Source organism: Rousettus aegyptiacus, unplaced genomic scaffold, assembly GCF_014176215.1.
Source record: "Rousettus aegyptiacus isolate mRouAeg1 unplaced genomic scaffold, mRouAeg1.p scaffold_m13_p_5, whole genome shotgun sequence".
Taxonomy (NCBI): Eukaryota; Metazoa; Chordata; class Mammalia; order Chiroptera; family Pteropodidae; genus Rousettus; species Rousettus aegyptiacus.
Window position 1 is genome coordinate 82,006,118 of NW_023416308.1, and position 15,833 is coordinate 82,021,950.

Genomic DNA, 15,833 nt, shown 5'->3' on the forward strand with positions numbered 1-15,833 from the left:
GCCCTCCCAAGACCCCTGTGGGCAGCCAGCCAGCCCCACCTGTGTTCTTTGTGTTCCACCATGAGGCAGCTGTGGCATGTGAGCACATCACAGGTCTCGCAGAATAGCTTGAGCACTTCCTGTGTGTGTAGAGGACAGTACAAGGCGAAGTCCCCAGAACCACCATTCACTCCTGCCAGACAAGATGGAGAAAGTGGGCTTCTCTTGCTCAGGAAGTCCTCTCGGTCAAGCTTCACTGAGCAGCCCTTAGCCCTCACTGGACACACGGGAGACACAGAACTTGGAGGAAAGGTGGTGCAAATAGAAGAGGCCTCTCTCTAGGACACTGAGGTTCCAGGAGCACAAGAAGAAATGCAGGTTTAGCCCCACCAGATTTGCCCAGCTGTCCAGAAATAACAAATCATCAAGCCTCAGGCATCCCACCCTGCCAGAGGCTGAGAAAGGAGCTTTCAACTGCAGCACCTGGATCTCCTGCAGAATAATGAATCCTCTAAAATTCAACCTAAACCTCTCATTAACCAGGATTCTGTATGGTGGGGCTGAAAACCAGCTACTTAGCCTTGCCAGGCTCCAGGCCAGATCGCACAGAGCATTCAATCTGGTCTTGTGGGTATCACAAAGGTAAAACCCATCCCATGGTTCAAGGGCCTTGGAAAAAGACTTTCAAAGAGACTGTCATTTAAAACAAGGGACACTGGATGGACAAATGGACAAGCCCTGATACAAGCTGTTTAATTAACTAACTAAATAGAAATGAGGCATGATTACTCTAAAAGACTTAAAGGCAGGGAACTCAGCTAGCTTCCATGATAATTTAAGACTATTCCTCCCTGTACCATCTCACCACACTCACCCACTCCCACCCCCAACACGGAGAGTCCAGAGTGACTTACGCTGTGACTGTGACTCTGGAGGAGACATCTTTCCTTTGGGAAAGGCTCTGGGGACCACCCCTACCCTTATCCCCAGAAGGGAAACAAGGTCAGAGAGCTATTTATCCAGGGATTTTAGGGTTCGGTGCTGCTTAAGGGCATGTGAGCTGGTGGGGAGAATTAGTGCTACCTGGAGAGCCCTTCTGGGCCCGGGGGAAGAGCGGCCCCCCGGGGGTGGGGCCATGCCGGTGCTCCTCCGTGCAGGAGCTGCACAGCCAGCGGTTGCAGTAGGTACAGAGGATGTGTGCCGCCCTCTTCTCCTTGCACTCAGAGCAGTTCTGGAAGCAGAGAGTTCTAGAGTTACTGACAATATTTTTATTTGGGCCTGCCGCTATGCGTGGTAAATGCTCTAGGGACTGGGGTCCTGCAGGGCTGTTCTTCCACTATCTGGGAGTGCAGTCAATTCCGGAGAGCTGCCTGGGAGTGATGTGTGGGGTCCTGTGAAAGAAAGCCCCCTTTGCGACTAAAAGAATAGTTGCTTCAGGGCTATTAACACAAGCACTGTGCTAAAGATGAGGATACCCAGATGAATAAAGCAAGGATCTCCTCTTAAGGCACGCACAGCCTCTGCAGGGTGGCCACAATCAATGAGTAATAAAATGGATGTAATAAAAGGAAGCAAAAGGGAGGTTTTGCTCAATCAAGGTGAGACTGGGAAAGATTTCATAAAGAGGGGTGACATCTGAGTTGGATATAGAATGATGAGTAGAAATTCACCAAGGAGACAAGGGAGGAAAATGGGAAAGCACAGGCAAAAGCGGAAAGCTTAACATGCCAGCAGAGAGGACCAGGCGGCTGATGTGGGGTACACAGAACGATGACTGCACACAGCCAGGAGAAGGCAAGCACAGAGAAAGTCTAGGAGCTGTGTTTCTACAACTGGGGCTGACTGGGCCCAAGAGTACCCAGGCCTCTCCTAGTCCAAACATTCATTCATTTGGTCAACAAATATCTTGTAAAGTTGATGTAAAACATATGGAGAAGAGGAGATTTTGAAAAAATTAGCCTGTCTGTGCCTGAATAATACAAGCCACTAAACCAAGGCAGATTCTGACAGCTTTCTCCTCACACTGGCATCTGAAAAACCCAAAGCAGGGGAAGAAAAAGAGGAGAAATACAACTTTTACTAATTAAACTATGAATTCCTTGAGAGTAGAGAACATAGGTCTCTGTCTGCCCAGCACCCAGTACAGGGCCTAACACATGTAAAACATTCAGTAAGAATTAGATATAGGAGCAAGTAAGTAAATTGACAAATGATTAAAATGTAGTGGTAAGGACACCCTAGTACAGAGAAGAACAGATGGGGAACCAGTCAGTAAGTGATGTCGAATTTCAGAAAGTCAGGTAAAAGGTAGTAATTGTTAAATACAGGCAAGGTTGATGAACCCATTTAATCCAGCCTGGGGCATGAGTTCCAACTCAGGGGGTAGAAAAGAGGATATAAAAGCTCAGTACTGATATTTTTCAGTAGGAGCTGTAAAAGAAAGAAAAGGGCCCTCATTTTGACTTCTCCTGCTCAAACATTTTGATTCTCTTCTGGATAGAAGGATGGAAGAATGTATAGAAGGATGGATAGATGGATGGTTAGGTGTATTGACAGCGGGGTAGTAAGTTGGACAGAGTGATAAATAGACAGGCTTATAGACGGGGCACCACAAATGTCTAAAAAGCATCAGCTGCTTCTTTGCTTGTCCTGACTTACCCTGGCCATTTTGGATTGCCCAACAGAAAAGCAGTGCAGAAAAAAATGTTGAGTTACATCCCTGGTAAGGCACACTTGCTTACACCCAGGACAGAAGATGAACTCTGGGAGGGGGGAGAAAAGATAACAAAGTCAGGGCAACTTGGCAAATTATACATAAGGCCTAGGTATGAGGACTTCTAAAACCCGACACCAAGGTATGTGCCAACACCACTGTGTCAAAATGAACTGTGTGACGTCACAGCCTGCACTTACCATCTAGTTACTCGGAATGTAACCATTCTATTAGGGGCCTGCAGTGGACCTCCTCACATCCTTGTCTTTGCCTGGTTGATCTTCTTTCCCATCCCAAGAGCCGTGCTACTACAGACCCAACCCTGTTCTAATTCTGATAATCAGGTGCCTTCCTATTGCTTCCATTCCTCTTTCCACAGACCTGAGAGTTCAGCTCCCATTTCTGGCTAAGCTCCAGGGGGCAGTTGAGCCCAGGGTACAGTTCCAGACATTAAGGTTATCTCATAGCAGAATTACTTTAAAGATCTTGAAGCTAGAGCTTCCAAAAGGCCCTAGACAGAGAAAGGCAAGGCCTCCCTGCCTTCTCATTTGGGAGGTAGTTTTCTCTTGTAACGGCCAATACCAATCCGTCTGCCCCTGGGGCTCAGAGAGCTTTTGTTGAGCCTACTCCACCTAGTCCATGTTGGCGGCTCACATATATGTATGTTTCACCTGTGAACATGAGCTTCTTATCCTACACTCTCCTCCTAGAGAAATGCAACAGTCTCCAACACATTCCTCAACATAATGGGCTCTTGAACATAAGTGACACGAGACTGCCGTCCCAAGACTATAGTGATCTTCAGGCCCACCTCAAAAGCAATCAGCCCCCTGGGTGCAAAGGAAATGAGCCTCCTGAGCAGGACAGATGCCTCTGCCCAGGGATGAGAACAACATAGAAAAAAGCTGCAGTACCACCACAGCCTCCTCTGCCTCTTATTATCAAAATGATACAATAGCAGTTGCTCTAGACTTGTAGTCAGACAAACTTAAGTCCAAACACTAGTTTTACCACCCAATGACCTTGGCTGGAAAAGTCCCTTCATCCCATTTACCTCCTCTGTGCCCCAGTTTCTTCATATGTAAAATGGAAAGAGAAAACAAGGGTTTTTATTAAGATTAAATTAGGTAATACTTGTTGACTTTGAATTCAAAAGATTTCTCATGTCCCATTCATGGTAAGAACCTCAATTATCAACTCTCCCAGGTGATAAAAGTCAGACAGTCTGAGAGGTAGACTGAAAAAAGAAATGGCCACAAATCCTTTCCCTCTGCATGTGTACCCTTGCAATCCTAACCATTAAAAGGTAGAGTCTGTCCTCCACCCTTAGAAGCTAGGCTGGCCTCATGACCTGCTTTAGCCAACAGAATGCAGCAAAAGTGACACTGAACAAGTTCCAAGCGTAGACCTCAAGTGTCTTTGTAGGATTCTGTTCTTGCTCTCAGAACTCTAAGAATGCCATGTGAACCACTTCAGGTTACATTGCTGGAAGATGCAGACCTCAGAGAGGGTCCTCAGTTGCCTCAGGTATCCCCACCTGAAGCCATCATAAGCCCGGCCAGCCCCAACTGACCCACCAGCTGGACACAGACACAGGAATGAGCACAGCTGAGATCAGCCAAACCCAGCCCAGCCCAAACTGCCAACCCATCGAATTAAAAATTAAATAAAGTTTAATTGGCATTTTAACCATTAAGTTTTGGAGTGGTTTATTAGACAGCAAAAGCTAACTAATATATCCTGGAAAATCAAAAACCACAAATTATACAAAGTAATAGTTTAATACTCTTCTTCCCCCTTGCCCCTCCCCTCCAAAACACACCTCCCCCTGTCTTCACAGAGCCAGGGACTTTAATATCAAAATTGGATCTGGAATCCCCTAGATATTCTCCTATCTGTCAAGAACAGTGGCCAGAGGCAGAGAAGGATGCTCTCCACAGGAGGCATCATCCAGCATAATTGGGTGACTGCTCCTCCCTTCCACTTGGCTTGCCCTGGGGAGACCCTTCCCATCTACCCCTAAGTCGGAAATGCTGCTCTAATCATTGAAAATAATTTCCACGACACTTCCAACTCCCTAGTACCAGATGCCCACACATTAGTCATAGTAACATGGCCTCTTTAGCATCGTGAAAAAAGAGAAATAAATGAATAGATCAGAGAAGGCCTCGTCACACATCCTCTACCTTCCTTAAAGGCCTAAATCCTCAGCTTGGTGCTCAAGGATCTTTTTAAGCTGGCCCTGTCTCTCTCTAGTCACATCTCTAGCTTCATCTGCCACACACCCTATAACCTTACAATGCCAAATATTTCTGCTATCACCTAAAATGTCAAACCTTTGCATAACTCTGCATTTGTGAAAATGCTGTTCCCTCTCCCTGGAATACTTTCTTACTCCCCTCCTTTTCAGATAAACTCCTATTCATCCTTTCAAACCTGTTCCAAATGTTCTACCTTTGAGAAGCTGGATTAATTTCCCTCAGGATGAGTTAATGATTCCTTCCTCTGGGTTCCCAGAGCACCCTGGACATCCCTCTAATATAACAAATATCACATTGCATTCTAACTATCTGTTCACATGTCTGCATACAAAAAAATAACCCACGATTGGTACTAAAAGATATTGCATGATTTTTAGTAAACTGGACAATTATATTTCTTTGGGGTTTGGTTATTCCATGTGTATTCCCTGTACTCACAGCCACTGAAACTAGTAAGAAGCCATCTGGAAGTTCTCCGGGTGATGGGAAAAAAGCCAGCCCAGGATGACAGAAGAATCAGGTCTGATCCAGAGGAGAGGTGTGGTGGTTGGGAAAGGCTGTGGATTGAGAAATATGGGTTTCAGGCCCAGGGCTGGCACTATCTGTGTAACCTTAGGTAAGTGATCCCCTTTCTTAGAATCGTATTTTCTACATCTTTAAAATGAGGGCAATGGGAATAGCAGGGAAGTATGTACTATCTAACCCTCTTCCTCTGGCTACTGCAGCCCAGCTTCAGAAATACCCCCCTGGACAAGATGGAAAGGCACAGACTACCTAACAGAGACCTGGCTATCACCTTGTCAGCAAGTCAGGACATAAGCTGTGGCTGAGGGGAGGCCTGGATTTAAAGGCTCATCGGTCTGAAGAGGGGCTGCTGCAGCAGACACCCGAGATGGAGAATCACGGCAGAGTTGCAATCAGATCCCAGGATGGCCGTGAGCCCAGAGTGGACACAGAGGACGTGTGTTCTCTTTGTCACAACAACCTGATCTCAAAATTCTTATCTTCCCTCAGAAAGTCCCTAATCTCATTAAGCTGTGTCAACCTTTAGCTTTCTTTTAAGGAATTCTTCATTTTTCAATGAAAATATCAAAACGGTTTATTTTAAAAGACAACTGGAATACATAAACTCCTAGGGCTGTGGATCTAAGATAACCAAACATTTACTTATAATATTTAACATCAATTTATTTATCAATGCATATTTAAATCACATAGTATAAAGAATATTATTCATATTGCTTTTTTCCTATATGAATTCTTCAAGCAACAGCCTTGAGCTTTTTTTCTCATATACAGGACCATCAGTTCTGAGACATGCAGAGCCAGGGCCCAAAGGCCACACAACCATCCCCAGAGGAGGTGGGGCTTCTGTTTCCACAATGAAGAAGTCACTGCCACAGAGGTCCTCCTGGGGACCTAGGGACCTGGTAGAGGGGCTCTGAAAGCCAAGGATGTTTAGTCCATCTGTCACAAGAGTGAACACTTCTGGTTCCCAGGAGGTGTGGGACAAATTACTCTCTTACCACCACTCCCTATACCAGGTACTTTACATGTGCTATCTCACTTAATCATCAAACCATCTCTGAGAGGTAGGCATTGTCCCCATTTCACAGTTGGAATGCCATTTCACAGTTGGAAAGACTGAGGCTCCAAGAAGCTGTCACCATCAAAGAGTATACAAAGCAGGGGCAAGAACTACAACTGAAACTCACGTCTCTGTCTCTAAAACCCAGCCTTTTCAACTGTGCTATACTCCTAATTCAAATGTAAATAAACAAGGTAATTTTATTTTAATTAACTAAATAACTTGATTATAAGTAAAACATTCCATAATCATGACCAGCTCTAATAATGGCCTGCAACTAGTTCTGGACCTAGGAATCCAAGAAGCAATTGAAAGCCAGACCTAGCTGTGCTTCAGGTTTTAAGAAATATGATCTTTGTAGAAAGGCAAGCGAAGCAGAGTTTTTCTGCTTGAAGAAAATAAATCGGGGCAGTTCCACTCTATAGACCAGTAGTTCTCGAACTTTTTTACATGTCTAAATCATCTGAGGCATTTTAAACATCCTGATGTCCAGTCCACGATCCCATATGAATTAAATCAGTGTTTTAGGAGATGAGATCCAGGCATCGGGGTTTTTAAAAAGTCCCCAGATGATTAAAATATACAACCAAGCTTGAGTACTAATGCCATAGAAAGAGCCCTCCACCCCTACCCCAGCCTACGGCTGAGCCTGATAGCTTTCCCTTGTATCATGCAGCTGGGAAAGGCAGGCTCAACCAGTTTTAAAAAGGTTCCAAAAAGTTTAAGACTCTGAATGTAGCTATGATGTATTTCCCCTCTGGCAGAGAGGAGAAGGGCAGATGCCCAACATACAGAAGGGTATCCTGATACCTAGGTACTCTGGGGGTTGGGAGTGAGTTGGCAAACATATTTTTGCCTCCCGTAACTCCCAGCTCTACTGAAGGACCCACGAGCAGACTTAGGGTGCAGGCTGAGGTCTGACACTACCAGACTGCTGCTGGGGCCTAGAAAGTGTGCTGAGCCCAGGACTTAGTGAGGCAGCAAGAGAGCGGGAGCAAATGGAGTAGTCTACCCTTCAGACATGAACAGCAGAGCCAAGGCAACCTGGGCCCCAGAGGGCTACAATGGGAGGGAAATCCCAGAAAGATCTCAGAAAGAGACAGCTCAGCCCCACCGGGTAGGAACACATATACCCCAGGCACATAAGCCTGAACGTAGTGCTAAGCAACCCTCTGAGGGGTACAGAGCCCTTCATTCTACAGCCCATGAAACTTGTAGCTTGGGCCCAGCTCTGACTGCAGAAGAATGGTGGCATCCTCTGAAGCAGCCTCATGTTCCTCTGCCAGCTCTCACCTGTAGAACCAAAGCCGGACAGACCTAGCTTTCAGACCTAGTTTTTTTCACTGCTCACCTAACAAATTTCCTCACCATAAAGATGGTTACATGGGGGCCTAGAGAGAGGAAGGAACTTAGCTAAAAACTAGAGAGCCCTTATAAATCATAAGTGGTACTTTGAACCTTGATTATCTCTGTAGCCACAAGACAGTCTACCTCCCTACACCTCTGTCGGACACTATACAAGGAGGAAAAAATATACTGGTTGTATCCTCTGGTGGGCTGGCCATCTTCACTAATCATTCATGTCCTCCCACCCAAGGGTAGTTCCAAGGTCCCGGACATCAGCTCAGGCCCCCACCACACAAACCCCTGAAGCCTCTTCTAGCTCATAGCTCAGAGCAGCACCACCTTTGAGAAACACGATATACCCACTCCCCAGATGCCCCATCCCTGATAGAAAGACAGATTTTGGTCCAAAAGTGACTGCTGCTCCTGTCCCTGGCTGCCAGCAGGCTTACCTGTGGCCCTTGATTAGAGCAACACCTGGGAGAGAAGTCAGAAGAGCGACAGGTGAGAACACCGTAGGGACCAGAGAGAGGACAAGGCTTACCAAGCACCCAGGAACACCCACCCTGCATGCTGCAGCCAGCTGGGCCACAGAGCCTAAGCCTCGGGGAGCTGGGTACTGGGTGGGGTAGGGGGAGCAGCCTGGATCCTCTCCTCCTTTTTCTGATGCATCCTCAGCCAGGGCTGCATTTCTCCAGCTCACCTGTGATGTTGCTGCAAGAAAGGGCTTGGTTGACTCCTCCTGTTCCTGTTTATCTCGAAGGCTCTGCAGCAATTTTCCCAAACTGAACAGCAAGAGGAAAACCTCAAAGAGGCGACTCTCTTCCTAGCTGCATCTCCTTCCTAATCCTCTGGGTGCCTTGGAACAGAAGCTCAGAAGGAAGAAAACGAGATTTTCAACTTTCAGGAACTAGCTCTGTCGCTCTCTGCTCAGCTCAGGAGGCCATCACTCTCAGCCTTTTAGGACTCGATCCAAAAATCCTTCAGCCCTCCATGTTCCCCAAAATGACAATGTTCATGTGTGGCTGGAACCTGCCCGGATCCGGCAGCTCATTTAAATAGAGCTCATCAAAACAACAGTGTTGGTGGAGAAGTGAGTAGCTGCAGGGCCCGGGGGATCCCCTGTTTATACGTAGGAAGAATGATGCAATCTGGGTATCAAAATAGCAATCCAGAATGGAATAACAGGCTCACGCAGCAGCGGTGCCTGCACAGCCAGAGCTCAAGTTGACACACTCTGTCAGCCCCACACTGCTGCAGCACGCAGATGCCAGGCGCACACTCTCACCGCATCATTTTTAAAATCAGCAGGAGCCCGAGCTATTTCTCCATGCCCCCAGCATTGAAGGAGGGTGTGGGGAGGGGGGCCTTCGACAGACATTAAAATCTGTCTCCTACACACTCACCTGCTCCTGCCACTTCACCTGAAGTCCTAATCCTGTGACGTCACAGTCAGTTGCCATAGTGACCAATTGTCCGTCACAAGTGGAGGCTTAGGACTTCAGATGGAGAAGACACACATTTTATGATGCACAAAGGTCCTGGGAGGCATCCCTTGGCGGCTAACTCTACCTCCCAGGGAGAAACAGTCATATACAAGCAGGAAGAAAAAAGGGAAAGAAAATGGGACTGAGCTGGAGGAAGGACATTAGGTTGGGGCAAGACTACAAGTACAGAAAAATTTCAGCGGCACAGAGGGGGAATGACAGGAAATGAACCTGGAAAGGAAAGACTGGCAGATAAGTAAGCTCCTGAAGGACCCTAAATGCTAAGCTGAGGTGCTTGACCTATATTCTAAGAGCAAAGACAACCCAGAAAGTTTCTGAAGAGACAAAGGTGGGCTTTATGGTTATGTTGATGGAGTGGAAACATGGGGGTCAGAAAGGAGGCTTGGGGAGTTAAATACTAATAGGGTTCTGAACGAAGGTAGAAATGGAAAAAAAGGGACAGGAGAATTGTTTCAAAGAAAACCAATAGGATGCGACCAAAAGAGGATGTTGGGGGAACAGTGATGTGTGAAGAAAAAGGAGTCAGATAAATGGGCTTTCATGAACAGAGATAGGTAACAGGAGGGGAAGAGAGCAGTGGCCAAACCCCATCTTACCTGTGTCCTACTTTCTCTGGCATCCACAGCCTTTTAAGATCAAAACTGCCTTGCTGGACCAGTGATTTACAAACCTGGAGGGCTTGTGAGAAATTCCAAATGGACCAAATCTACATCTCTTAGGTGTGGGTATGGGACCAGGAATCTATATTTTTAGCAAGTTTCACAAATAATTCTTAGGCATCCAGACAAGCAATGGTTCAAGGGCTGGGAATCTAGAACCAATGGCCTGGACAACTGCAGTAGCCTCCCAGTAGGTCTTCCTGTATCCAGTCTTCTCTGCAATCATTCTTCTCACTGAGGCAAAATGACTTTTTAAAAATACAGATTTGATCAGATTTTACTGACCAAAAATCTGCAATGGTTCTCCACTGTCTAGAGTATAGCTTAATCAAGACCCTTCATAACTTGGCCCTAAATTTCCTTTCCAAACAGAGTTCCTACTTCTCTCCTTCAAGCAATCCTATATTCCAGCCCAAAATAAGTCTCTTTTGTTCCTCCTGGCCTCTCCTCCTCCTGGTGCCTCCTTCCTAACACTGTTCCCTACCTGTGATTCCCTGCCAGATTTTTCTGGCCTTGCCTGGCTCCTACACAGCTATTCCTACTTGATGCCACCCACAGATTCAAATCCACCCAATTTCTCCAGGCAGAGCCTAAAAAGGCGGTCAGAAAACTACAGCTCGCCTGTTTTTTATAAAGTTTTACTGGAGCACAGTCATGCTCATTAATTTCCATATTGTTTATTTGTTTTTGTGATGTAATGACAGAGTTGAGTAGTTGTGAGACAGCCTGTATGACCTGCAAAGCCAAAAACACTTATTATGTAGCCCTTTATCGAAAAAGTCTGCTGACCCCTGGCCTAAAGCAACAGCTACTTAAACTGTTCTAGCCTCATCCTTTGGGGTTCAATTCTGGTAATGGGGATTCCTGCTTATTCCCAAGTCAACCCACATTTCTATGTGCTCTAGTTCTGATAATTGGGTCACATTTGGACTGGGCTTTCAGTTTTGGGTAGGATGTAATAAGGAATGGGCATTTCAGGAGGAGGGAACATCATAAACAGAGGATTACAGATGTCAAAATGTGAGGTCTCTTGGAGAAAGATTGACAAAGCTAGGTCATATAGAGGAATGATAGGAGATGAGGCCCTAAAATTAGTTTGGAGTCAGATTGGGAAGAATCTTGAAGACCACGCTAAGTTTATGTTCTGAACTGCAAGCAATCAAGATCTTTTCAGGTAGCTAGAAATGCAGGCCCAGAATAGGAGTGATCAGGGTAGAAACTAGAGGATTTGGGAGACTAACCCATGGAGGCAACAGGTGAGGTGAGATCAGGCAGGGGGATCCAAGAACTGTGGGGCAGGGCCAGGCGGCATATCAAGAGTCAAAATCTGGGTATGAGTGCCTGGTGACAGGCTGAGACTGGAGATGGAAGGTCCAAAGCCTTCAGAGCCCATGCTCCTAGAATCCATCCAACTGTGAAATAAGCTTCCTGTGCCAAGAAAGTACCCATGGTGGGATGCAGAAGGCACAGGTAGGATGAATCCAGCCTCATCTTGTCTGATAGAGTAGTACCCCTATCTCTTTTCACTTTAACTTACAAGAGACAATCCAAGGACTGATGCCCTGACATACACCATGCAGAGCAGCTGTCCCCATTTCCAATTGGGCCTGGTCAGAGAGACAGTGGGGGAACCAAGGGCAGTATCTGACTCTAGGTCCGAAGTTTCTACTGGCTCTCAAGCCCAGGCAAGCCCTGAACTGACAGGCAAGGGACTGGATTTTTTTTTTTTTTCTTTTTTGGTCCTGTAAGTGACCGCATATGTGACATTCCACAGGATTCTAGCCCTTTCTAGACTACTTATGCCCAGTTTATTCAGTGAGGGGTTAAAGATAAGCTCCAAGGGTCTTTCCTACTCTGGCTTCCACAGCATTTACTATTACTGGTCTCCTTTGCATGAGAGAATTCCCGCAAACAAGAAGTTCCTCCAATACCTGTCCTTCAATCACAGCTACCTTGAAATCCCTCCCTCAGCAAATCCATTCCAGCTATATCCTTCTGAGCAGTGCTGGCAGCAGCAAGCACATCCCCCAGAACATAGCCTGCCTCCTTCCAATTACCAGGGGAATTGCTCTCCCAGTAACAGGTACTGTTCTGAGGTGCAGTGTGCTACTCCCAGGACCCCAGAGAGCCAATTAAGGTGAGGAAATTGTTCACGAACTATAAAGCCATCCTGCTGATAGGGCTCCAGAGCTCCAGCTTCTGCACCTGCTGCACACTCAGCTCAGCCCAGCTCAGTAGCTTCACCTCTACCTGGGAGACCTGGGTCACAGCCCACAACAGACCCCACAATGGTTGACACTGCTCAGTACCTGGAACAAATAAATAGCAGTTGCCTTGCCTGCCAGGCTCCAGTAGCTGAGATCTCACCCCCCACCTTGCCTCCCACCCTCACCCCAGGCCATTAGAGCCCCTCCAGCTGAGCTGCTCATTAAGACAAGCATGGTTTCCCTCTCTGACTCTGAGGTTGTAGCATCTTGCATCAGTTCCCTCTCTTTGGATCTTCCCAAAGCCCCAAGGCCTATCCACCGAGGGACAGATATTGCTCCCCCTTTCAGCATTTGTAATTTACAAGGGACATGCTATCACCTGTCACTAGCTTTAGGAAGCATGAAGCTATGGTGGTTATCTGGTTTCCTTATAGAGTTCTTCAAGTCCAGCCCTAGAAGCCAGAGAAGACCCAGGATCACCCAGTCAATTAGTGCCAGGATTTAGACTGAGCCCCTGGGGCCATGACCAGGGCATTTAGTCACATCTCAACTGCATCACCCACATGGATAATGGGAAAAGTAAAATACTATACGAGTAGATTATGGAATTTAGATCTCAGAATCAAGGTTGCCCTGCTAGAATTTGCCTTTAGTAGATCTGAAGAGAAAGACTAATGTTCCTTTTACTCATATAGGGAAGAAAATATTCAATTCATTGCCTTTTCTCTCCTAAAATAGGCGTCCCCAACCCCTGGGTCATGGACCAGTACCGATCTGAGGCCTGTTAGGAACTGGGCCACACAGCAGGAGATGAGCAGCAAGTGAGTGAAGCTTCATCTGTATTTGCAGCTACTCCCCAGAGCTAGCATCACGCCCTCAGCTCCACCTCAGATCATCAGGCATTAGATTCTCATAGGAGCACCAGTCCCTGGTACCAAAAAGGTTGGGACTGCTGCCCTAAAACAACAAATAGAGCCTTAATATGCAGTCTCAGCTAGTTCCCTCAGAGCTTCCTACATTTATTTAAAGTATCACTTTGGGATTCAATGGCCAACTTTCCAGATAGAATTTGACCTGAGACCATTTCAATTAGGCTTAAAAGCAAATAGTCTCAAGTAGGTATTCTTAGTGCAGCTCTAGTCCATCCCACTGTGTGGCTAAGCAACTGTGTGCTCAGTACATTCCTGCCTTTGTTCTGGACCCCATCACTAGCTTTGGAAAACCTTGCCCAGCTGGTCTCAGAGCCTGAGACCGATGTAGACCCATTTTCTAGTGTGGAGTCGCTGGGGAGAATCTCAGCTAGGCTGTAGCTGAATTAATTAAAGATTTGCACCTGATGGCTCAGGCTACAGGGTTTGTTCTGTCCTCAGGATTCTCCATGGAGTCTCCCCATTCAGTTCAGTGATTCCAGGTGAGTGTGGACTCTCCACCTGAGTAAAGCTCTACAGTGCACATCACAAGATTTGAAAGAAGGTGAACTTGAATTTGACCTGACCTGACAGTAGCTAGCTATTAAACCTTAAACTTTACATAATCACAATACCCAGGCTTTTCATCTGTAAAATGGGAATAAAACCTACTTTACAGGGTTGCTGTGAAGTTTAGAAAAGATAATACAGGTACAAGTACCCAGTACAGTGTCTGTCAACCAGTAGGTGATTGATAAATGTTTTGCACCTTGCAACTCAAGGAAGAGAAAGTGGCAGTGTCATGAATGGAAAAAGTCTTCTCCCGGGCAAGTGTCATGGGAGAACCTTGTGGATTCGCTGATTAAATAATTTGTTCCATAAATATTCACTTAAGACCCCCTATCTTATGTCAGGTTCTGTGTTGAGCTGTGGGGTTGTAGGCATGAAAGACACAGTCCAGTTAAATGAGAAGATGCACAGCTCACGCCCTGCCCCAGTGCCCCAAGGCAGGAGTGCAGGCCTGTGGAGGCCCCATTGAAGAATCGGAACTGAAAACCAGTTGGACAAACCCTGAGACCAGGCAAAGCCCCTCTTCCATTCAACACAGCAACTGCTCAGTGCTGCCCAGCAACCAGGAGAAATAGATTTAGAAATGGACTAATCTCCATGCAGTGTGGCCCCACCCCGCTGGAGGCACCAATGCTAGAGACCATTTGTTCTTTAGCCTCTATTCATCTTCCCTGACACCCTTATGTGCTCTCACCTGTTACTTTTGAAAACCCCAGATTGACAGAAATAGGATAAGTCTTTTAGCAAGTCAGTGTTCCTCCTCCGCTGAATAAAGTGGCAGTGTTAAAAGCTCCCAAAGCATGGCTTCTCAAATTACAGACCAGAAATTTAAGTTCAGAGATTGGGTATCTCACTAGACTGACCAGAGATAGGTGACAGCTCTGTTTTTCATCAGACAGCTCTATGGGTGCCATTCTTTTAGTCCTTTGGAAAACATTCAGTAAGCAACTTATATTCACCAGTACTGGTGCATGAAGAAACTCCCAGAAGTGTTGCTCCTTTGCCTGAACTTGAAACGATCTTCTCTTCACACCCCTGCCACACTGCATGATTATCATCTGTTAAGGTATCTGCCCTTCAATAGAATATGAGTTCCTTGAAAGCAAAGACGCTATCTTTTCATCTCTGTACCCTAAATGCCATAAAGCCTCGTACACAAAAGTCAATAGACACCTGTGAAGGAGACAGACCAAGAAATAGCCCACAGCAGAGTCCTAAAATCTCTAAGTAGTAAAGGAAGCTGATTCCACTCTTCACCCATAAATGCAAATATGGAAGGTAACAATGGTCTAACCAGACAACAGGACGTGCTAAAGGATATAAGATGCCACATAGTCAAGAAATTGCTTCTCTGGTTCCAAAACAAGCATATTCACAGGTAACATTTTTTTTTTTTCACTTTGGTTTCACAAGTTCGAAATAATAGTTTTTTTTCACATGTCTTGGTCTCCTACTACATCCTTAGCGTAGTACAGAATGTTTCATGTGTATGTTCCCATTTAGTCTTCACAACAATCCTGAGTTAATTACTACTATCATCATCCCTATTTTACTGGCAAGCAAACTTGCCCAAGCTACACAGCAATTAAGCAGCAGGCAGATTAGGACGCACACTCTGATGCCCAGATATATTGACAGTAAAGTTTGTTTTTAGTCTTCATTGCATTTAGAAAAGTTGGCAACTGATAATTGTTATTAGCCCAAATTCAGTTTTCTGACTTTGAGTCAAATAAAGCCTTAAGACCTGCATATTAGTTCATGTTAAAAACCTAAGTAAATCAAAGATCTAAAACAAGAGCTAAAACAATAAAACTCTTAGAAGAAAACAGGGTAAATGCTTCATGACCATGGATTTGGTAATGATTTTCCAGATATGACACCAAAAAGCACAGGCAACAAAAGAAAAAATAGATAAGCTGGTCTTCATCAAAATTTAAAACTTTCACTCATCAAAGGACACTAGCAACAGAACAAAAAGGCAATCCAAGGAATGGGAGAATATATATGCAAATCATGTATCTTATAAGGGCCTAGTATCCAGAATATATAAAGAACTCGTACAACTTAACAACAAAAAATCTGATTAAAAAATGGGA

General features: G+C 45.6%; 1 protein-coding gene across 10 annotated transcripts in view; it reads right to left on the reverse strand.

Annotated features, from left to right (window-relative positions):
• Positions 1-15,833, reverse strand: part of TRIM66 (tripartite motif containing 66) — a 52,275-nt gene that overhangs the window by 25,818 nt on the left and 10,624 nt on the right. For 2 of the 10 annotated variants that reach the window (XM_036221588.1, XM_036221593.1), the window contains exons 2-4: positions 2,638-2,741; positions 1,063-1,210; positions 40-172 (exon numbers count right to left, since the gene is read on the reverse strand). In XM_036221588.1, the coding sequence (XP_036077481.1) occupies positions 40-172; positions 1,063-1,210; positions 2,638-2,646 (290 nt within the window). In that variant the 5' untranslated portion in view covers positions 2,647-2,741. Of the gene's footprint in view, positions 1-39; positions 173-1,062; positions 1,211-2,637; positions 2,742-5,391; positions 5,511-8,337; positions 8,363-8,588; positions 12,406-15,833 lie in introns of those variants that run through there. The other 8 variants (XM_036221589.1, XM_036221591.1, XM_036221587.1 and 5 more) reach the window with 8 other exon arrangements.